Source organism: Natrix helvetica, assembly GCF_964273705.1.
Source record: "Natrix helvetica genome assembly, chromosome: Z".
Taxonomy (NCBI): domain Eukaryota; kingdom Metazoa; phylum Chordata; class Lepidosauria; order Squamata; family Natricidae; genus Natrix; species Natrix helvetica.
Window position 1 is genome coordinate 120,033,405 of NC_138554.1, and position 21,510 is coordinate 120,054,914.

The 21,510-nt window shown below is 43.2% G+C and overlaps 1 protein-coding gene across 1 annotated transcript in view; it reads right to left on the minus strand.

Moving 5' to 3' along the window:
- LOC309401940 (homeobox protein Mohawk-like) overlaps positions 1-21,510 on the minus strand; it is a 188,594-nt gene that overhangs the window by 157,516 nt on the left and 9,568 nt on the right. The window contains exons 6-8 of the mRNA XM_081971321.1: positions 19,761-19,897; positions 18,970-19,086; positions 1,176-1,387 (exon numbers count right to left, since the gene is read on the minus strand). Of these exons, the coding sequence (XP_081827447.1) occupies positions 1,176-1,387; positions 18,970-19,086; positions 19,761-19,897 (466 nt within the window). The remainder of the gene's footprint in view (positions 1-1,175; positions 1,388-18,969; positions 19,087-19,760; positions 19,898-21,510) is intronic.

Below are 21,510 nucleotides of genomic sequence, written 5' to 3' on the forward strand. Positions count from 1 at the left end.
CTACCTGAATTCTTTATGACATATCAATCTTCATATACCGGTAATCCTAGAATATTGAATTTGGTGAAAGTTTTGTTTCAAAAGGACCAATTAACTAATACTTTGCATAAGAGTAACCACAATGAAGATATATTTGCTTAATTAACTTGTAATATACAATCAATAGCAATACATTTGAATTTTAGTGTTGTTGACCTTCTAGATTTGGTTTTTATTTTTCCCCCTTTTATGCTGTATATATTACCAATCATAAAAATGGAATTAGAACATCTTAGCGATCCAGAGAAAAAAATGGTGCGTGTCTAAATTATCATCATCTGTGTAACCAACTACAAATAATGTATTAAATGTATATGCTGCTGAACTCCCAGTAGCTCTGATTCAGAAATTCTTTTTTGAGCTTGTAGCCCAAACCACTTGTTTCTCCTGTCTTCTACTTTGATTGGTTCTGGGTGGAACCACAACCTAACTTGTGAATAGCCAAGTCACCAATTATCAACATTAGTCCTGCTGTTTGAGCAAAATACTGTCTGTATTATCTGCACATTTCCTGTTCTCTGTGTGAAATGGTAACTGGCAAAGAACCTGTTCTGGTGTAATCATTAGAATTTCAGATTCTCAGAAGCAAAGTTAAAATCACGATTGTCTTCTCCAGTTATTTTTCTCAATCTTGCCTTCGCTCCTTAGAGGGAAAGAAATAAACACATACTCTGCTTTGTATTGTCACAGGAAATATGATATAAATAAATGTGATTGGCCAGCCAGACCGGTCAATCACAAAGCATTAAAATTTCAAGGTATCATTAAGTTGCTTGTCAAATTTGAAAATTTGGAGCCATAAGCATATCTCTTGGATCCTAAATGCTCCATTCTAAATCATGGAGATACAGTTGTTTCTACCTACATTTGTAAATCCTGTGCCTATTTATGAGGCATGTACTTATATTGAAGAAATATGATTTGAATACAAACTTTTCTAATTGTTGAGTTGTTACAAAATAAGGAAAAGTAACATTTTGGAAATCACAATTTATTTAAATAAAGCTTTTAAATTAGAGCAAATTTAAATTTATTCAATTTCATATATTTTTTTAAAAATAATGACAACAATATTACATTGCAAAAATTCAGGTTAATTAATTATATTTGTCAGAAAATCTAAAAGCATTACATACTCTCGAGTGCCCGTTGTAGCCTTCCACTTTAGAGATGGTTCTAATTTCTTGCTGTCAGGAGGTTTACTTTTTACAAGAGGACTCTTAGGCTTTTCAAATACATTCTTTTCCGCATAGTCGTAAAACTTTGGGGCTTGGCCCTCATCTCCCTCAACTGCTGCCATATGATGATAATGATTTTCATACTTTGGTTCATCAAAAAATGTGTATTTCTAATAAGAGATGAAAATGTTTAGGAAAAAGTCATATTTTCAAATGAGTAAAACATGCTAAGAAATTAGTAAATCAGAGGATAGTTAGATAGTTTGATTTTCTTAGCGTATAAAAGTTGTCAATCACAATTCTTGATTTTAAAAAAGATAGCCATAAGGAAACTAAATCAAAATTTTGATTAAAAATGTATACTTGATTCTGTATTTTAAAAAACCCAATGTTTTATTATTAACTAAAATTATTAACTAAAATTCTATTTAATGGACTGAAAATGAATATATTAAATAACTTTTGCTATAAGAACTGTATAACAGATATTTATGTAAATAACCACCTTGCTACTAAAATCTTAAGCCTCCCTTCAAAAGAAAAGGATTGTAGGAACTGTAGGAAAAATCTGTAATAGAAACAAATGTGAGCCACTTATTTAAAATAAAAACTGCACTAAATATTGCTAAGGGTTTTACTAGAATATGCAACATTCAATATTTGCAATATTGCAATATTGAATGTGTTTTTTACCTACCAAGAAAATCTCAATTTTCTTGCCTATGCAACAAGTGGAAGTTGGTATTTTCCATAGGAATACTTAAGGCTAGCAAGGAAGCTGCTTTAAGTCTCGTAAAACTGAGATTACAAATGTTGAATTTTTCTGAAGCACTAATAATGAACTTTTATATATATAACTATTTTAAATATATGTTCTTCTTTTGATATCAATATTTGATATAAATATTAAATATAATAATGCATGGTGTTTTTAAATTAAATATCTAAAATAATAAGGCACTTAGCATTCAACCAAATTAGTAACTTTGTCAAAAAGTGAGACAAAGTTAATATCTGCCTGTCTGTCCATCTCTTTCCTTCTCTCCCTCCCTCCCTCCCCAAGGTGGCAAACATACTTATAAAATCATAAAGCTGGAAAGAATTCCTGAGGTTGTCTAAGCAAACTCTGAATTTGGTGCATAATCTGATTTTAAACAATGACTGCTCAGTCTCCATTTAAATATTTTCCTGTCAATAAATCTCAGAACATTACCTACTTTTCAGTTCATAATCTTTTAGCTCATATTTAATGCATCTATTGGAATACCCAGATCCTTTTCACATGTACGACCACCAAGTGAGATCTCTGCCATTCTATATTTCTACTATTCATTTTTTTCACCCCAGATGAAAGGCATTACATTTATCCCTGCTGAATTTCATATTCATTTCATTGTCCCAGCTCATTTCTTTCAATCTTTATTTTCTCTTCCAAAGGAGTAGTTATACCTTTTAGTACAATGTTATCTGCAAATCTGATTATCATCCCCTTACCCTTGACACTAATAAAATATTGGAATAAGCTCAAGACATAGCTGATTCAATTCTACCTCCCAATCCAACAAGGAGCTATTTAAATTATCAGCCATTTTTTTACCATTTTATTCATGAAACTATTTTTGTCTTCCCTGTCTAGTTTATTACTTTGCTGTTTCTTGGTAAGAATGAGGCACACAATGTTCACCTAATTTAAGCAACGTAATAACTCTGTCAAAAATGAGACAAGGTTAATTTGTTTATTTTTAGCTAACTTCCTAATTGTTGCACTCCTATTTAAGTGCTCACAAATAAGCTATTTAATTATCTCCTGGAGGACTTTGGCCAGACTAGTTATCGAGCTGAAAAAGCCCTGCTTTCCTTTTTCTGAAAACAGGGTTAACATTTATTCTCTTTCAGTCTTCTAGGTTTTCCCAGGACTTCCAAAAAATAAAAGTATTACTTCTAAAACCCCTTCTCCTAGTTCTTTCACTATGATAGGATGCAATTCATTTGACCCTGGAGACATAAATTCATTGAATTATCTAGGTGATATTTTACCTTTTCCTTGATTAGCCTGAGTTCCTCTATGGGAAGTGAGACCAACTAAGATTTGTTTCCCTTCTTAGAGCAGACATAAAATACGTTAAGAATGCTTCCTTCTTGTCATCACCTGTTACCAATCATTTCTTTCTGATGTTCCTGAAAATGTTTTCTGAGTTCTTTGGGGCATTTCTTCACTTTACATTTTTTATTCAATCCCTACCGAACCTGGCAACTGCTTTGTGTTTTTTGTCGAATAAACACCCCCTGGCCATTTGCTATACAAGTCTATTTCTTTGCATCAATTTAGAAAGTACTATGTATATTCAAAATGGTCCCAATAGATGTCTTCCATTTTTCTTCCAAATAGGAATTGTTTGCAGATATACCTATGCTGCAATATCATGTTTTAGAGGCTTTCTCATCCCTCCCTAATACATTTCTTTTTCAGGATATAAAGATATCGAAACTGGCCTATCATATTTTTAAATTTATTGTTTATCTGTTTAATTTTATTATTTTGAAGCCCAGCATACATGTCAGACTCTTCTTCCTCCCCTTGCTATCACGAAATCAAAGTAACTTCAGATTCCTCAGTTATTCAAAAAAATTCTATCTATTAGTAAAAATTAGATTTGGGATAGTAAATCCTTGTTGTTAGCAAGAAAGGACAGAAATATGTTGGACTTCTGATTTTTGGCTGAGTTACATTTCTAACAGATGTCAGGGAAGTTTAAATCTCCCATTGTCACAATTATAAGCCCCTTTAAATGTTTAGTCATTTGACACAACACACCTCATCCCTATTTTCTGCTTTTTCAGGAGGTCTACAACAAATCCTTACTACTGTATTTTGTTTTTCTTATTGTTATCCGAACACTTTTGACAGGATTTCCATGCTCTATGAAACACCCTTTCCCTTTTAGTTGAGTAAGTTCTCTTTAAATAAATTGTAGCCCCCAGTCAGTGTGCAGGTTTATTTTAGATGTTTATTTATTGATGGAAAAAAAAAACTGTACAAAAGGGATGGTCTGCACCCATCCAAGAAAGGGACTGAGTTACTTGGCATTAAATTCACAGATTTTCTGGATAAACATTTAAACTGTGAGGACAGAGAATTAATTGATACAGAACATTTCTGTCCCCACAATCTAAAATTCATAGGGTTATCAGTGCATGTAACACAGATGTTCGTGCAGGTAAGATTATCACCCCCGCTGTCAAGCAAAACCAAGCATTTAATAGTGAGTGCCATACCATGTGCATGAATCATACAAGTGGCAAGAAAATAGGGGCAGTCAGGCATAATACAGGTTATGTAGACAATAAACACAGGGTCAATCAAAATGGACTCAAATGTCTATACACCAATGCACAGAGTATGAGGAATAAACAGGGCGAATTAGAAATTCAAGTAAAAGCGGGCAGATACGATATTGTTGCCATTACAGAAACTTGGTGGGATGAAACCGACAAATGGAACATACAGCTAGAAGGATTTAAATTATTTAAAAGAAATAGACCAAATAAAAGAGGAGGTGGAGTTGCACTATATATAAGAAATAATTACCCCTCTACAGAAATAGAGCACAATGATGAGAACTATCTTGAATGCATTTGGGTCAATATTAAAGGTTGGGGGGGGGGGGAAATGACATTGCCATAGGTCTATACTACAGGCCACCCAACCAAGCAGAGGAAGTAGATGAACCTTTTGCTAGTCAGCTAACTAACGTATGTAGGAAGCACACTACAATAATAGTGGGGGATTTTAACTACCCTGACATCAACTGGGAAACAAACTCTGCACCAAGTGGAAGATCCAACAAGTTCCTAACAAACCTAGCAGACAACTTTGTTTTCCAAAAAGTAGAGAAGGGAACAAGGGGATCAGCCATATTGGTCCTAATTCTCACTAACAGAGAGGAAATGATAGAAGGTGTTGAAACCACAGGCACCCTAGGGGCAAGTGACCATGCAATATTGGAATTCAACATTATGCAAACACAAGTAGTAGAACAAAGTCAAACTAGAGTCTTGGACTTTAAGAAAGCTAATTTCAATAAACTTAGAGAGAGCTTGAGAAAAATTCCATGGATGAGAATCCTCAAGGGGAAAACAACTCAAGAAGCTTGGGAAATTTTGAAAAATGAGATTACTAAAGCCCAGTCTAGCACAATACCAATGAAGAAGAAAAATAACAGCTCCCAAAAGAAACCAGCATGGCTGCATAAAGAACTCTCTGACAAATTGAAAGACAAAAAAGATAAGTACAAAAAGTGGAAATTGGGGGACATACCTAAGGCAGAATATCAGCAAATAGCCCGAGCATGTAAAGATGAAGTGAGGAAAGCTAAGGCTCACAATAAAGAAAGGCTTGCCACAAAAGTAAAAAATAACAAAAAAAGCTTCTTCCAACATGTCAAAAACAAGAAAAAAGGTTAAGGAAACAATTGGTCCATTGGTGGGAGAAAATGGCAAGAATGGGGCGTTGGTTCTTACCTGATACGCCCCTTCTCCGGGCAGGTGGAGATAGTGGTCATGCATGGGTTAACTCAGTCAGTAACCAATAGAACTGAGTCTACCAAAGTGATGTCATCGTCTCTGTGGAGCATGCTCCCGCTTTTCGTGACGAAGGAGATAAGTAGACTGCTGTGCTGTGAACAATCACTCTCCGTTTGGTGACTACACAACATGCTCCCAGATCCTCCCTGCGAGGTAGGCCAGAACCCTAAGGGTGGGGATGACCGCTGCCTCCACCTGCCCAGAAAAGGGGCGTATCAGGTAAGAACCAACGCCCCATTCTCCCAAGTTGGTGGAGACAGTGGTCATGCATGGGACATACCAAAGCTGGCATGTCCCCGGGAGGGCATAAGACTGGCCTAGGAGCTGGAAGAAGGAAGAACGTGCTGAAGGACGTGCCATCCAAAGGTAGCATCTGCCAATGCATATCGATCCACCTTGTAATGTCTAATAAAGGAATTAGGGGTGGACCAAGTAACTGCCTTGCAGATTTCTTCCACTGAGGCCTGTTATGCCCACGCCGCCGACGTGGCCGCGCTTCGTGTGGAGTGAGCTGTAATGTTAGGCAGAGGAGTGAGATGATGCGTGATGTAGGCTTGAGCAATGGCTGATCTAATCCACTGGCCAATCATGGAAGGGGAAGCTTTCAGCCCTTTGTTGGTAGGATGGAAGGATACAAAGAGTGCACCTGAAGGCCGCCGTCATGGCTATGTAGATCTTAAGAGCCCGCCTGATGTCCAACCTATGCCATTTGTGCTCCAGCCTGTGAGATGGGGCAGGGCAGAAATTTGGGAGAGTGATATCTAGGGAGCAATGGAATGCTGATTGACCTTCGGGACAAAGGTGGGATCGATGTGGAGTACCACTCGCTCCTTGTGGAATACACATAAGTCAGAATGGATGGAAAGGGCTGACACTTCTGAAACCCTCCGTGCAGAGGTTATGGCTACCAGAAAGACTGTCTTAAGTGTGAGGTGATGTAAGGTTGCCGACCTGAGAGGTTTGAAGGGCGGGTCGGTAAGGAAGTCCAGGACCTTGGTCAGATACCAGGAGGGAAAGCGATGAACGACTGGAGGGCAGAGATTGGATGCCCCTTTAATGAATCTGCGGACATGAGGGTGCAGAGAGATGGGCTCATCCCGGTGAAGTGATAGAACAGAAGAGAGAGCTGACACTTGTCGTCGTAAGGTGTTCGGTGAAAGTCCCTTATTAAGGCCTTGTTGTAAAAAATCAAGAAGTGGGGCAGTGGTGGGTTTCTACCGGATCGCGCAATCTGGTTGGTCAATGAACCCGGAAGTAATTTCCTGCCCCGCCCCCTTGGCGATTTTTGCATCGGGGCTTGCTGCAAGAGAGAGGGAGTAAAGACCTTTTCCAGATTGTTGGTGGTGGAGGTGCGGGCCCGTGCTCACTGAAGCAAGTCCGGGGAAGTCCTTTGCGCCAGCTGGAAAAGGTCTTCACTCCCCCCCCCTTGCAGCATGCCCCCAATGCAAAAAATGGCGAGATCGGCGCACTTGGGGCTGCTACTGTGATGTCCAAGCCGTGCGCCTCTCCCAGCCACTTTCGTAGCTTCGCAGAGCGCCAAGAACCTTCGCGCTCTTCTCCGCGCTCCTCGGCTCCTCGCAACGGCGATCTGAGCAACACGCGATTCACCTCACTGTCTGCCTGGCGATGGGACGGCGCTTGCCTGCGCTCCACCAGCTTGGGCACGACCGGAGAAGTTTCTCTTCAAAGAAATGTCTTCAGTGGAGTGGTGGCAGCCTGCGTCCCTTTCAGGAGCTCCAGTGAGGAAACTTCTCCGGTCGCGCCCGAGCTGGTGGAGCGCAGGCAAGCGCCGTCCCGTCGCCAGGGAGACAGTGAGTGAGGGGAATCGCGTGTTGCTCAGATCACACAGGCGCAGTCCGGTCAAGCACCGGGCAATGGGCGGTAGTTTGTTAGGGCAGCAGAGAATGAAAGTAGATAGCCTAGCCGAGGGCAAAGGATCCTGCAGCCTCCTTTATTCCTTCCTTCCCTCAGTGCCCCCCAAAGCGTTCCCCCTGCTTGGCTGCTGTTGCTGCCGCCACGCCGTCTCTGCGTGCCTGCCCGGGCTCCGGCCTGAGTGGTAGTGAGCAATGGCGCAGGGCGGCTATTGCTCCTGGGCTAGCTGTGGGTTGCGCTGCTCAGCGGGCAGCGCCCTGACTCCCCGCCGCCACCGCTGCGCTACCTCATGTTCCTTGTCTTCTGGCCGCGGCCCCACTCCGTGGAAAACATAGGCGCAATTACAGCCCGGAGCAGGACCAAAGCCCCTTTCCCAACTAGCCCTTCCTCCCTCAGAAGGCTTCGGAGGGAAGCTTCTGCAGAAGCCCGGGCGAGTGACAACAAGTTCCCGCCGTTACGAAGTCTCCGAGGCTGTAATTTTCTGAGCTGTGCGCGCTCGCCTATGTTTTCCATGGCGTGGAGCAGCAGCGAGGCTCTGCGCGGCCAGCGGTGATTCCGGACGCCATCAGTGGGGGGCAGGGTCCCCCCTCGCATTCCTCGTCTTCCTGGATGGCCTCCGGAGTCATTGCCGGCCATGCAGAACCTCGCCACTGCTCCACGCTGTGGAAAACAGGTGCGCGCGCACAGCTCAGAAAATTACAGCCTCAGAGACTTCGTAACGGCAGGAACTTGTTGTCACTCGCCCGGGCTTCTGCAGAAGCTTTCCTCCGAAGTCCTCCAAGCAAGGAAAGGCCATTTGGAAAAGGGGCTTTGGTCCTGCTCCGGGCTGTAAGCTTCCCTCCGAAGTCTTGGGATGTTCTGAGGAGCCCCCCAAGGAAAAATGCCGCTGCCAGGTACTTTTAACCATATATTTTGGTCCTATGACTGCAGAATGCTGCAAAATACCATAAATGCAGGCCAGTTGTTGAGTGTTTAAAATGTGATTGGAACACTCAACAAGGTGACCACAGTGTGTGTGTGTGTGAGACAGACAGACAGACAGAGGAACAAAGAGAGACAGAGAGAGGGAGTGAGGGAGGGAATCGGAGAGAGACTGACAGACACACACACACACAGACAGAGAGAGACAGAGAGGGGGAGGGAGGGAGGGAGGGAGAGAAAGATAGACACAGAGAGAGAGACACACACAGAGAGTGAGTGATTAAGTGAATGAGTGAGAGACACACCCACATACACATACAGAGTGACAGAGAGGGAGGGAGGGAGGGAGATACAGACAGAGAGACACAGAGAGAGACACACAGAGTGAGTGATTAAGTGAATGAGTGAGAGACACACACACACATACACACACAGAGTGACAGAGAGAGAGGAAGGGAGGGGAGAGAGACAGGGAGAGACAGAGACAGACACACACATAGAGTGAGTGAGAGACAGACAGACACACACACACACACAGAGTGACAGAGATGGAGGGAGGAGAGAGAGACAGAGATACAGAGAGAGAGAGAGAGAGACAGACAGACAGACAGATAGACACACAGAGAAAATGACAGAGGGAGACAGAGAGGGAGGGAGGGAGAGAGAGACAAAGAGCCAGAGAGAGAGAGAGAGAGAGAGAGGGAAAGAAAGAAAAAGAAAAAAAGAAAGTGGGAGAGATGAAAGAAAGAAAAAGAAAGAGAACTTATGACCACAATTGAGCCCAAAATTTTGGTTGCTAAGCAAGAGCGTCGTTAAGTGAGTTTCACCACATTTTCCAAGTTAGCCATGCCCACCTGGTCACATGACTCCAAGCCACTCCCACCCGGTCACATGGTCGGCAAGCCACTCCCACCCGGTCACATGGTCGGCAAGCCACTCCCACCAGGTCACATGGTCGGCAAGTCACTCCCACAAAGGAGGCCACACCCACAGAGTAGGTTCCCAAAAAATTTGAAACCCACCACTGAAGTGGGGCCACTGAAGCCTTTAAGGGGGTATATCCCTCAGGCGTGGCACCAAGCCACGAAGGTCTGCCAAGTAGATTCGTAAATTCTATTTGTAGCCGGGCGGTGGGATGCCTGAATGGTATTGATTACAGTCTCGGAAAGATTATCTGCCCTCAGGACCGCCTGCTCAGCCTCCAAGCGGTTAGGCGTAGCCAGTGCAGATCGGGGTGGTGCAGGGACCCCTGGTGGAGGAGGGACGGAATCATTGGAAGAGGCCACTGAGGATCCACAGACAGATTGAATAGATCTGTATACCATGGGTGGCATGGCCAATTGGGAGCAATCAGGATGAGCTCGGCCTCTTCCTCTATCATCTTCCAAATTACCCTCTGAATCAGGGGGAAGGGAGGGAATGCGTACAGGAGACTGCAAGGCCACCTGCACCGTAGGGGGTCAGTCCCTTCCGCGCCTGGTGTTGTGTAGCAAGTCAGGTACCTGGGCATGTGGTTGTTGGACGCAGCTGCGAAGAGATCCAGGGTTGGAGTCTCGTACCTGGACGACAGTTGCAGAAAGATGCTGGCGATTCAGGCTCCACTCCGCCGGGGCGATCGTTGCGCAGCTTAGCCAGTTGGCTGTGGTGTTGTCCGACCCCGAGATGTGTTCGGATCGAAGGGAAAGAAGGTTGGCTTCCGCCCAAGTCCCTAAGTGGAATGCACACTCCATGAGAGACACAGCTCTTATCTCCCCCTGGCAATTGACATGCGCCTTGGCCGTCGTGTTGTCCGTTCGGATCAGCACGTGGGTGTTGTGAAGGGAGTTTTGGAAATGGAGGAGGGCCAGATGGATGGCCTTTAACTCTAGCCAATTCATACTGTGGGACAGGTCGGAATTGGTCCAAAGTCCCTGGGCGACCTGATGTTCCAGGTGCGCTCCCCAACCCGTTAGACTCGCGTCCGTCGTGACCACGAGATGCGGGGGTTCCCTGAAGAGAGATCCCTGAGCTATGGCCGGGGATACCCACCAGTCCAGAGAGCGCAGAACCTCTGGTGTCAGGGTGACTTTCACTACCGAACAGCTGCTGTCGGTCTTCTGGAAGGGCAGAAGAAACCACTGGAGGCAGCGGCTGTGAAGCCATGCCCAAGGGACGATGGAGAAGCAGGAGACCATCTTCCCTAGCAATTGAGACATCTGGAGAAGAGGGACCCTTTGCCGCCTTCATACCTCCCTGGCTAATTCCCTGAGACTGTCCTGGCAGTCCTGAGAGGGGAAGACTTTCCCTTGAGAGGAGTCTATGAGGGCTCCCAGGTGCACCAGGCGAAACATGGGGGTGAAGTGACTTTTCTCTTGATTTATGGAGAATCCCATGTCTTGAAACACCTGAAGGGTGTCCTGAAGGTCCCTGAGGGCGAGACCTGGACAACAAGAGGATGTCATCCAGGTAGCAGAATATATGGATGGGCAGAGCCCGCAGATGTGCGGCTACCACTGAAAGCACCTTCGTGAAGACCCTCGGGGCTGAGGACAGCCCGAAGGGAAGGGCCCGATATTTGAAGTGGTGACCCACATAAACGAAGCGGAGGAACCGTCAGTGCTGCCTGTGAATGGGGACGTGGAGGAAAACCTCTGTGAGGTCCACTGAAGTTAGGAGATCGTGTTCGCGAACACTCTCCAGAATTGACAGGAGAGAGTGCATTTTGAATCTCCTGTACCTGATGAATTGATTCAGAAATTTTAGATTGAGGATGGCCCTCCAGCCCCCCGAAGACTTCGGCACGATAAAGAGAGATTCGTAAAACCCCCGCCCTTCCTGGCCTGGAGGCACAGGTTGAATGGCCCGAATGTGGAGCAGATGGAGAACGTCCTGCTCTACCAGGAACCTTTTTTGAGGGTCCCTGGAGGCTGGGCACGTGACAAAGTGGTTCGGAGGGCTGGATCGCAAATCCAGAAGGCTGAATCTGATAGTGAACCTGACCCACGCGTCGTTGGTGATGTCGTCCCAACGATCCACAAAGGCAGCTAGACGTCCCCCTATGGAGAGATCTTCCAGGCAGTCACTTCTGCCTCTTAAAGGAACTATTGGAATTGTCCCTGAAGGGCTTCCTGGGCTGGAACCTCTGGTTGTTCCTCCCTGATCTATTGGAGAAAGAGGGGGTCTGTCTAGGAGGGGCCTGTCGTTGCGGACGGGAGGTGGAAACACCCCCATCCTGTCTCGAAAGGGCTGCCTGCAATAAAAGGATTGGCTCCGACCCTCCTGCTTTTTAGTGGCCAGTTGCAGGACCTTCCTTTTATCTTTGGACTCTACCAGAAGGGGCTCTAAAGGAAGACCAAAGAGAAGAGATGAAGAGTAAGGAGAAGAAGCAAGTCTCCACTTGGCTCACGCTTCTGCCTGCCACTGTTTTAGCCAGATAAGCCGACGGGTAGAGATGGAGGACGCAATGGCAATGGATGCAAACCGGGCCGCGTCTAATGAGGCATCTGCAGTGTATTCTAAGGCCGCCTTAATTTTGTTAATGTCTCTGCGAGCCCTAGAATCCCTGGCTGGAAGGCAAGCTTGGAGTTGTCTCAGCCACAGGAGAGTGGAGTGGCTAAAGAATGAAGCGGAGGTGCCATCTCTAACAGACCAAGCTGAAGCCTGGTGGCCTTTGACCAGAGTCTGTTCAATCCTCTTATCCTCAGGCCTCAGTGTTTCCTCAGGAGCTGCCGAGGCCGCGTTGGGAGAGGACAGAGCAATGATAGGTAAGTCAATAGAAGGTACCTCCAAGGCCTTGGCAAGGTCAGGAGAGACATTGTACAGGCGTTTATCCGAGGCACTGGAGAGGGGGGCGGTACCTGGAGATGCCCATTGATTTTGGACAACGTCCATGAAGAAGCGTGATGATGGGATCGCCTCAGTGTTTCCTCAGGAGCTGCCGAGGCCGCATTGGGAGAGGACAGAGCAATGATAGGTAAGTCAATAGAAGGTACCTCCAAGGCCTTGGCAAGATCAGGAGAGACATTGTACAGGCGTTTATCCGAGGCACTGGAGAGGGGGGCGGTATCTGGAGATGCCCATTGATTTTGGACAACGTCCATGAAGAAGCGTGATGATGGGATCACCTCTTTTCCACCGTAGGCTGGGTAAAGAGCGGGTCAGTGGTGTCAGCCTTGTCCGCTTCCGCAGTTGGAGCCGTCTTAGGAGAAGGAATGCCTGCGATCTTCCTGGCCTTAAAAAGGAGAGCGCGAAAGACAGCAGGTTTAAACAAACCGACAAAGGGAGGTGGATCGGGGGGGAAGACCCTCATCCACAGATAGATCCGAGTCTCTTGCCGGGTGATCCTCTCCCCCAAAGACCGACTGCTGGTTGGAGGTGCCGGGTAGGTCGTTCGACGAAGAAGCCGAAAGATCACCACCCCTGCGCCTGGAGCGGGAGGAAGAAGCAGACCTGTGAGAAGCAGAGCGATTAGAAGACCTGTGTTTAAGGTCAGGCGCAATCCCACGTTCAATGGCCTCAGAGATCATATCAGCCATGCCTGGCGAATAGGAGCGGCGACGGCGGGGATGGGGAGAAATATCTTCCTAGTAGAGGGGATCCTCATCAGGGGTATTGCTCCTGCCACAATCTGAATCATCCCCACTGTCGTTCAAGGCCTCTGTGCCCCTGGCCTCCTCAGGCTGCAGAATTGAGGCAGCAGGGGAGAAGTCCTCCTCCGAGTCAGATGATAGATCAGGAGCAGGGCTAGAATGGGCAGGCCTTTGGGCCTGGAAAAGGCGAGGCTCACTGTGCTTGGTCTTGGATCTGGCCTTCTTAACCGGGGCCTGAGGGGCTCTATCATCCTCCCGGGGGGTGGTTCCTCAGCGCCCCCTTGGTCAGGCCTTGGATCCCTGGGAGGGGGCTGGATGGCATCCCCTGGAGCAGGCCTGGGCTTGCAACCCTTAGAAGCAGGAGGCTCGGTGGCAGGGGCAGGAGTCACAGGGACTGGAGGTAGCTGAGAGCCAGGATTGGGAGAGGAGGCCATAGCCAGTACTCACAGTTGTTGTCCAAAATGGCCACCGAACACTTTCGCGCCCAAACAAAATGGCCATTGAGGCTGCAAAGCCTATGGGCTGGCGCCACGAGGTATCCGAGGCCGCGCTGATAGTGTGGGTGGGTTAGGCCCTGTGGCAAGGCTGTGGGGCCAAGGGCAAAGCTGCGGAAGACAGCTGGGGCCGGAACGACGATTGGGCGAAGCGGCGGCAGAAACTGAGCCTCCTAGCATCGAAATGGCTCCACACGGCTTTTTGGGCTCCCTGCGGCGATCGAAGGCTTCTGGCGGCAGCGGCGGCAGTCAGCGCAGCAGAAAAGAATCAGAGGCTGAGAATCCCTCATTGGAGAGCCTCTTCTGGCTCCTTCCAAAGGCGCTGCTGCTCTGGGGAGCCTTAGAAACCCAAAGGCAAGCAAGGCAGGCCTCGCCAAAGCGAGGCAATCCTCTCCAGCCCCAGGGGCTGTTGAGAGTGCTGAGAACTTCAGCAGGAGCCCAATGGAGAGGAACAATTTAGAAGTAGTTTGCAGAGAAGTCCAATTAAGTTCAAATTCGAATTAAAATGATCAAATATTTAAGTTTTGTAGAGGAGAAGCGATTAGCACAGCCAGTTCTGATCGAACTAAGTCTAGAAAAGCGGGAGCATGCTCCACAGAGACGATGACATCATTTTGGTAGACTCAGTTCTATTGGTTACTGACTGAGTTAACCCATGCATGACCGCTGTCTCCATCAACTTGGGAGAAGGTGACAAGCAACAGGGAGAAAGAAGAACTATTTAACTCATGTTTTGCATCTGTCTTTATACAAAGGGATAAAACAGTCCAACCTATCAAAAACAGCACCACAAAAATCAGATTAGGAACACAAATTGAAATAGGGAAGAAAATGGTAAGTGAGCATCTGTCTACCCTAGACAAGTACAAAATACCAGGACCAGATGGATTACACCCCAGGGTTCTGAAGGAACTGGCAGACGAGATCTCAGAACCACTGAACTATATCTTTCAGAGATCCTGGAGCACCGGGGAACTACCAGAGGACTGGAAAAGAGCTAATGTGGTTCCCATCTTCAAAGAAGGGGAAAAAACAGATCCAGGAAACTACAGACCTATCAGCCTGACCTCAATACCAGGAAAGATTCTGGAAAAGATAATCAAGCAACGAATTAGCAAACAGATAGAAGCAAACAAAGTAATAGCCAAAAGCCAACATGGGTTTGTCAAAAAGAGATCATGCCAGACTAATCTTATTGCATTCTTTGACAAGGTGACAAAATTAGTGGACCAGAGGAATGTTGTCGATATAGTTTACTTGGACTTCAGTAAGGCATTTGATAAGGTAGACCATTAGAAGAATGTGGGTTGGATAGCATCACCACCAGATGGATTCGTAACTGGCTGACCAACTGCACTCAACGTGTAGTCCTCAATGGAACTGCATCTACATGGAGGGAGGTATGCAGTGGAGTACCCCAAGGCTCTGTTTTGGGCCCAGTAATCTTCAACATCTTCATCAATGATTTGGAAGAGGGAATAAATAGGGAACTCATCAAATTTGCAGATGACACCAAGATGGCAGGAATAGCCAACACTCCAGAAGATAGGCTAAAGATACAGAAGGACCTTGACAAACTTGAACATTGGACACTATCTAATAAAATGAAATTCAATGGTGAAAAGAGTAAGGTTCTACATTTAGGCAACAAAAACGAAATGCACAGGTACAGAATAGGTGGTACCTTGCTCAACAGTAGTAACTGTGAGAGGGATCTTGGAGTCCTAGTGGACAACCATTTAAATATGAACCAGCAGTGTGCAGCAGCTGCCAAAAAAGCCAACACAGTTCTAGGCTGCATCAACAGAGGGATAGAATCAAGATCACGTGAAGTGTTAATACCACTTTATAATGCCTTGGTAAGACCACACTTGGAATACTGCATCCAGTTTTGGTCACCACAATGTAGAAAAGATGTGGAGACTCTAGAAAGAGTGCAGAGAAGAGCAACAAAGATGATTAGGGGACTGGAGGCTAAAACACATGAAGAACGGTTGCAGGAACTGGGCATGTCTAGTTTAATAGAAAGAAGGACTAGGGGAGACATGACAGCAGTGTTCCAATACCTCAGGGATTGCCACAAAGAAGAGGGAGTCAAACTATTTTCCAAGGCACCTGAGGGTAGAACAAGAAGCAATGGGTGGAAACTAATCAAGGAAAGAAGCAACTTAGAACTGAGGAGAAATTTCCTGACAGTTAGAACAATTAATCAGTGGAACAGAAGTTGCCTCCAGAGGTTGTGAATGCCCCAACACTGGAAGTCTTTAAGAACATGTTGGATAGCCATTTGTCTGAAACGGTATAGGGTTTCCTGCCTAGGCAGGGGGTTGGACTAGAAGGCCTCCAAGGTCCCTTCCAACTCTGCTATTGTATTGTATGTATTGATGTCATTATTTCTCTATGGATTATGAGTGTTAGAATTTTAGTCCCTTATCTCAAAACCTAACCATTTTAGCTTACTTGCAATGAATGTTCCTATGAAAATGCAACATCTAAAAATATGGAGAAAATTGTTTGCCATAAATACCATTATAGCTGCTATTTTTTATTAAAAATATTATTCTGATTTGCCAGCAATATTTAAATCCTAGACTTGCAACATTGTAACAATCATTCGTGCTATGTTAGTTTTAAAGTACCCCTAATGCTGAAATCAAAGAAAACTGAAAAATAATGATTCTTTTTATTCAAATAATAAGAGATGAAGTTAGAAAGAGGAATGGTTCTGATTATTTAAAGCATTGTCAAAGACAGTTGACCTTTTTTGTTAAAATATGATATTTTCCTGCTTTAAAATTATACTACTGCTTAAAGGAAAAACATGTGTAGAAAGATGAGCAGAGACTTTTTGCCAACTGCTGCAGTCCTAAGCTTGGAAAGAAGTTCCATTAAAATCAAAACAGCTTCCAAATAAGTGTGTTAAGGATCTAGGAAATAAATTTACTGGCAAAATTCCAGACTTAGAGATAAATTCCTGAGCCAGCCATAGATATTTTCTATGGTTCATAGACAAATGAAAAAAAATATTATAGATAAAATATTGTAAAACTGATTCCTAATAACTTCATTCAAAATACTTTGTTACATTTGGCTTTTGACAATGAAATGAGGATTGTATTTACCAATCCTTTTCATCAATTCCAATTTTCTATAAAGATTTTCATAATCTCTTATATTATCTGCTCTATTCTCACTTCTAAGTGACTTAGTTCAGTATTAGATCATCTAAATAAATGTTGAAATATAATTTTTCACCACTGCGCTCATGTTTAGGAAAGCACAAATAAGGCAGTCTATAATATAACAATGACTTGGAGCATTAAAAAAGTATACTTCCTTGGCAGAATTTAAATATCAGCCAGATCTGGGCAATGTACCTGATATAATTACAATTTATCTTCATAAATACTGTAAATCACCAAAAGTACTTAGTCAAAGAACCTATTGGTGGACATATGTTGCATTGAGCTATAGTTGTTTAACAATACTTTATTCAATTTACATGCCATTTGGGGGGTACTCAGTTCAATACACATAATGATCCTGGAGCACCAGGGAACTACAAGAGGACTGAAAAAGAGCTGATGTAGTTCCCATCTTCAAAAAAGGAAAAAAAATAGATCCAGGAAACTACAGCCCTATCAACCTGATCTCAATACCTGGGAAGATTCTGAAGAAGATTATCAAGCAATGAATCAATGAGCACCTAGGGGCAAACGAAGTCATAACCAAAAGCCAACATGGGTTTTTCAAAAAGAGATCATGCCAGACAAATCTTATTGCATTCTTTGACAAGGTGACAAAATTAGTGGACCAGAAGAATGCTGTGGATATAATTTACTTGGATTTCAGCAAGGCATTTGACAAAGTAGACCACAATTTACAACTTGATAACATTAAAATGTGGGTTAGATAACATCACCACCAGATGGATTCGTAACTGGCTGACCAACTGCACTCAACAAGTAGTCCTCACAATGGAACTGCATCCACATGGAGGGAAGTATGCAGTGGAGTACCCCAAGGCTTTGTTTTAGGCCCAGTACTCTTCAACATCTTCATCAATGATTTGGATGAGGGGATAGATAAGAAACTCATTAAATTTGCAGATGACACCAAGCTGTCAGGAATAGCCAACACTCCAGAAGATAGGCTTAAGATTCAGAAGGATCGTGACAAACCTAAACATTGAGCGCTACCTAAAAAAATAAAATTCAATGGTGAAAAAAGTAAGGTTCTACATTTAGGCAAGGGTACAGTTCTATAGGTGGTACCTCACTCAATAGTAGTAACTGTAAGAGAGATCTTGGAGTCATAGTGGACAATCACTTACATATGAGCCAGCAGTGTGCTACAGCTGCCAAAAAAGTCAACAAAGTTCTAGGCTGCACTAATAGAAGGATAGAATCAGGATCACATGAAGTGTGTTAATATTACTTTATAATCCCTTGGTAAGGCCACACTTGGAATACTGCATCCAGTTTTGATCACTATGATCTAAAAAAGATGTTGATACTGTAGAAAGAGTGTAGAGAACAGCAACAAAGATGTTTAGGGGACTGAAAGCTAAAACATATGATGAATGGCTGCTGGAATTGGGTATGTCTAGTTTTATGAAAAGAAGGACTGGGGTGATATGATAGCAGTGTTCCAATATCTCAGGGGCTGCCACAAAGAAGAGGGAGTCAAGTTATTCTCCAAAGCAGCTGAGGGCAGGACAAGAAGCAATGAGTGGAAACTAATCCAGGAGAGAAGCAACCTAGAACTAAGAAGAAATGTCCTGACAGTTAGAACAATTAACCAGTGGAACAACTTGCCTCCAGAAGTTGTGAATGCCCCAACACTGGAAGTTTTAAAGAAGAGATTGGATAACCTTTTGTCTGAAATGGTATAGGGTTTCCTGCTGAGAAGGGGGTTGGACTAGAAGACCTCCAAGGTCCCTTCCCACTCTGTTATTCTATTCTATTCTATTCTATTCTATTCTATTCTTACAGATATTTTCCCCACAACCTTATATGAGGTGTGAGAAAGTCATTGACCTAAAGTCACTCTGTGATTTCCATTGAACCTGCATTTAATCCAACATTCACACAACATAATAAACCAAAAAGCCAGACTGTGACTTAATATGTGTGAAGTTGTCCAATGTGTGATTGTACAGTATGTGTGCTCGTATAAATATATGCATATTGCATAAACAGACTGAACTAAAATAAGATACAAAATCACATAAAAATAACTTAAGATATGCAAGCTTTCAAACTGTTCATAGTATAGATGAGAACTAGAAGTATAATAAAAAGAAATGCATACCTGTTTAACCATATTGCTTACAAATGCTGCTGATCGTTCTCTTAAAAATGTGACAAGATCTTTATATATGTCACTCTTCCTCTCATAATCAATTTCATCTCTCTCATTGCTTCTTCCCTATAAGAAAACCAAGTTTTATATAATTTTCAACTGTTTCACACATTTCTCAGAAACACAGAGCTATACTCATTTCTAGGTAAGTCACACTGAATTTATTGGAACCTATTTCCAAGGGGTTTACATATTGCAACCTTCACCTCTGGCATTTTTTAAATTGGTTCAATCCATTCCATTTTGAAACGTCTCTTAAAATTTAAAGTGAGTGAAGCTATCACATTGATTTCAATATTATTTATTTTCTTCCATTTCAATACTATCATATAATTATAATCCTTATTTCTCTCAGCAGCATTATAGCACATTATTTTAAAAATGTCTTGTGTTATTTCTCTATATGCATAATGGTGATCCAGTTCATAATCACAAGTCCTACAATAAAAGAAAACAATTTATATTCTAATTCATAATTAGAATAAGCATAGCATAAATCAGTATATAAAGGAACAGCAGGAATAGAATGTAGGTGCACAGGGCCACCACAAAATTATTTGGGTGCAAAAATTCAAAACTAAGATAATTATACATTTGAATGTCTTATGAAAAGAAAACTATTTATGTTGCTGACTTACAAGTAGCACAACAGTTTTAACCAGTAAACAAACAAACATTTATTTAGATCATAGAGACAATCTCTGAAATAAAAGCCATAAAGCTTTGCTTTAATTACTTACTCCATTTAAGAATATTCCTGCTGTGCTACAAGTAACAAACATAGCATCTGTGTCACGTGGTTTAATTGACAAATAACAAATTTCCCCATGTACTTGTCTCCAAGGTGGGGCACGACATCCATTGAAGAATTCATAGTCTGAAAAAACAAGAGCAATGCTTTAGTCCACTTTAATTTACCCGACAGAGGAAAAAATGTAGTAAATAAACTTTTACTGTGATGTTAGTGCAAATGAAACATTGCATATTCAGTCAGTGCAGATTAATTTTTTAAAAGCCAATTTGATGTAGTGGTTAAGGCAGCAGAAACTATAAGACCATGAATTCCAGTTCCACCTTAGGCACAAAGCCAACTTGATGACTTTGGCCAATCACTCTTCATATCATATGAAGGAAGAAATGGCAAACCACTTCTGAAATCTTGCAAAAAGAACTGCAGTGAGTTGTCCAGGCAGTTGCCAAAGTTAACATTGATTCTAAGACACACATTAAAAAAGTGGTAAAAAGGTAATCTACAATTTGAGACCATGCATAATAAAAATTAACACTATCAAGTAAAATAGGTAATATACCAGGCCTGAGCATGAAGCATCTACAGATAACCCTCACTTAGAGACCACAATTGGGACCAGCAACTCCATCGTTAAGCAAAATTGTCACTAAGGGGGAAATGTAATTTCACTTTCCTTTTTGCCTACTCCCCCAACCTTTGGAATGTTCACTCCGGCCCTGGGATAATTAACAGGAAGGGAATTAATGATTGTACCATTTGGATTCATTGGAGAGGAAGAGATTACAAGAGATTAAGCAGGCACACAATGGGGAATGCACAATGAAATCAAGTGCTGGTACCAGCAGCCGTGAGCACACTCTACTCAACCAGGCTGGTATATTTCCCATTGTGTTATTCTTTTGTTATTCCTTTCTCTCCAATCTCTCCATTCTGCAAAGAGGGGATCACAAGAAAAACAATATATCAGGCACAGAACAGTGCATACTGACTGTATGGTGGTCATGTGCCTGAGAGATGTTGCAAAAGTCATAAATCAGGGTAATGGTCATAAAGTTATTTTTATTATAACTTGAAATGGTTGCTGAAAAATGCAGTTGGTATTCCAGGGCTATCTCTATGTCTGGTGCCATATTAGGGAGCTGTGTTGGAAAGATATGAGGGTGGTTTTAATACTGAGGGAAGAAATATTTAATAAACTGTGCTAAGCTGATGAAACCGTATTGATAACTGAAAATATAATGAATCTGCAAGTTCTTTTCAAGGATTTTAAGGAAGACAATAAAAAAAATGAGAGCAAATTTACAAGTAAAAAAGGGAGAACTAATTATTTATTAGATTTACATTTATTGTGAGCTCATTAGATTTATATACTTCCTGAATGGATAAGACTGCTAAGCTAATGAATTGTGGTTGGAGATTGTGGATTCTTCTTTAAGACAGGGAGTTGTTTCTCCAACCTTCAAAGAGGAGTTAGTTCACACTCTCTTCAAGAAGCCACGAATAGATTCCACCATACTGAACAACCTTCGTCCAGTAGCCAATGTTCTCATTTTAGGGAAAGTTGCTGAGAAGATAGTGGCACAAAGGTTTCATAGAATTCTGTATGAAGTAAATTAGTTCAGCCCTTTCAATTCAGATCTTAGCATAGGCCAGAGACAATATCCATTGTGTTTTTGATGATCTCTAGTAAGAACAAGATAGAGGTCATGCATCTATCTCAAGGATGACCTCTCAGCAGC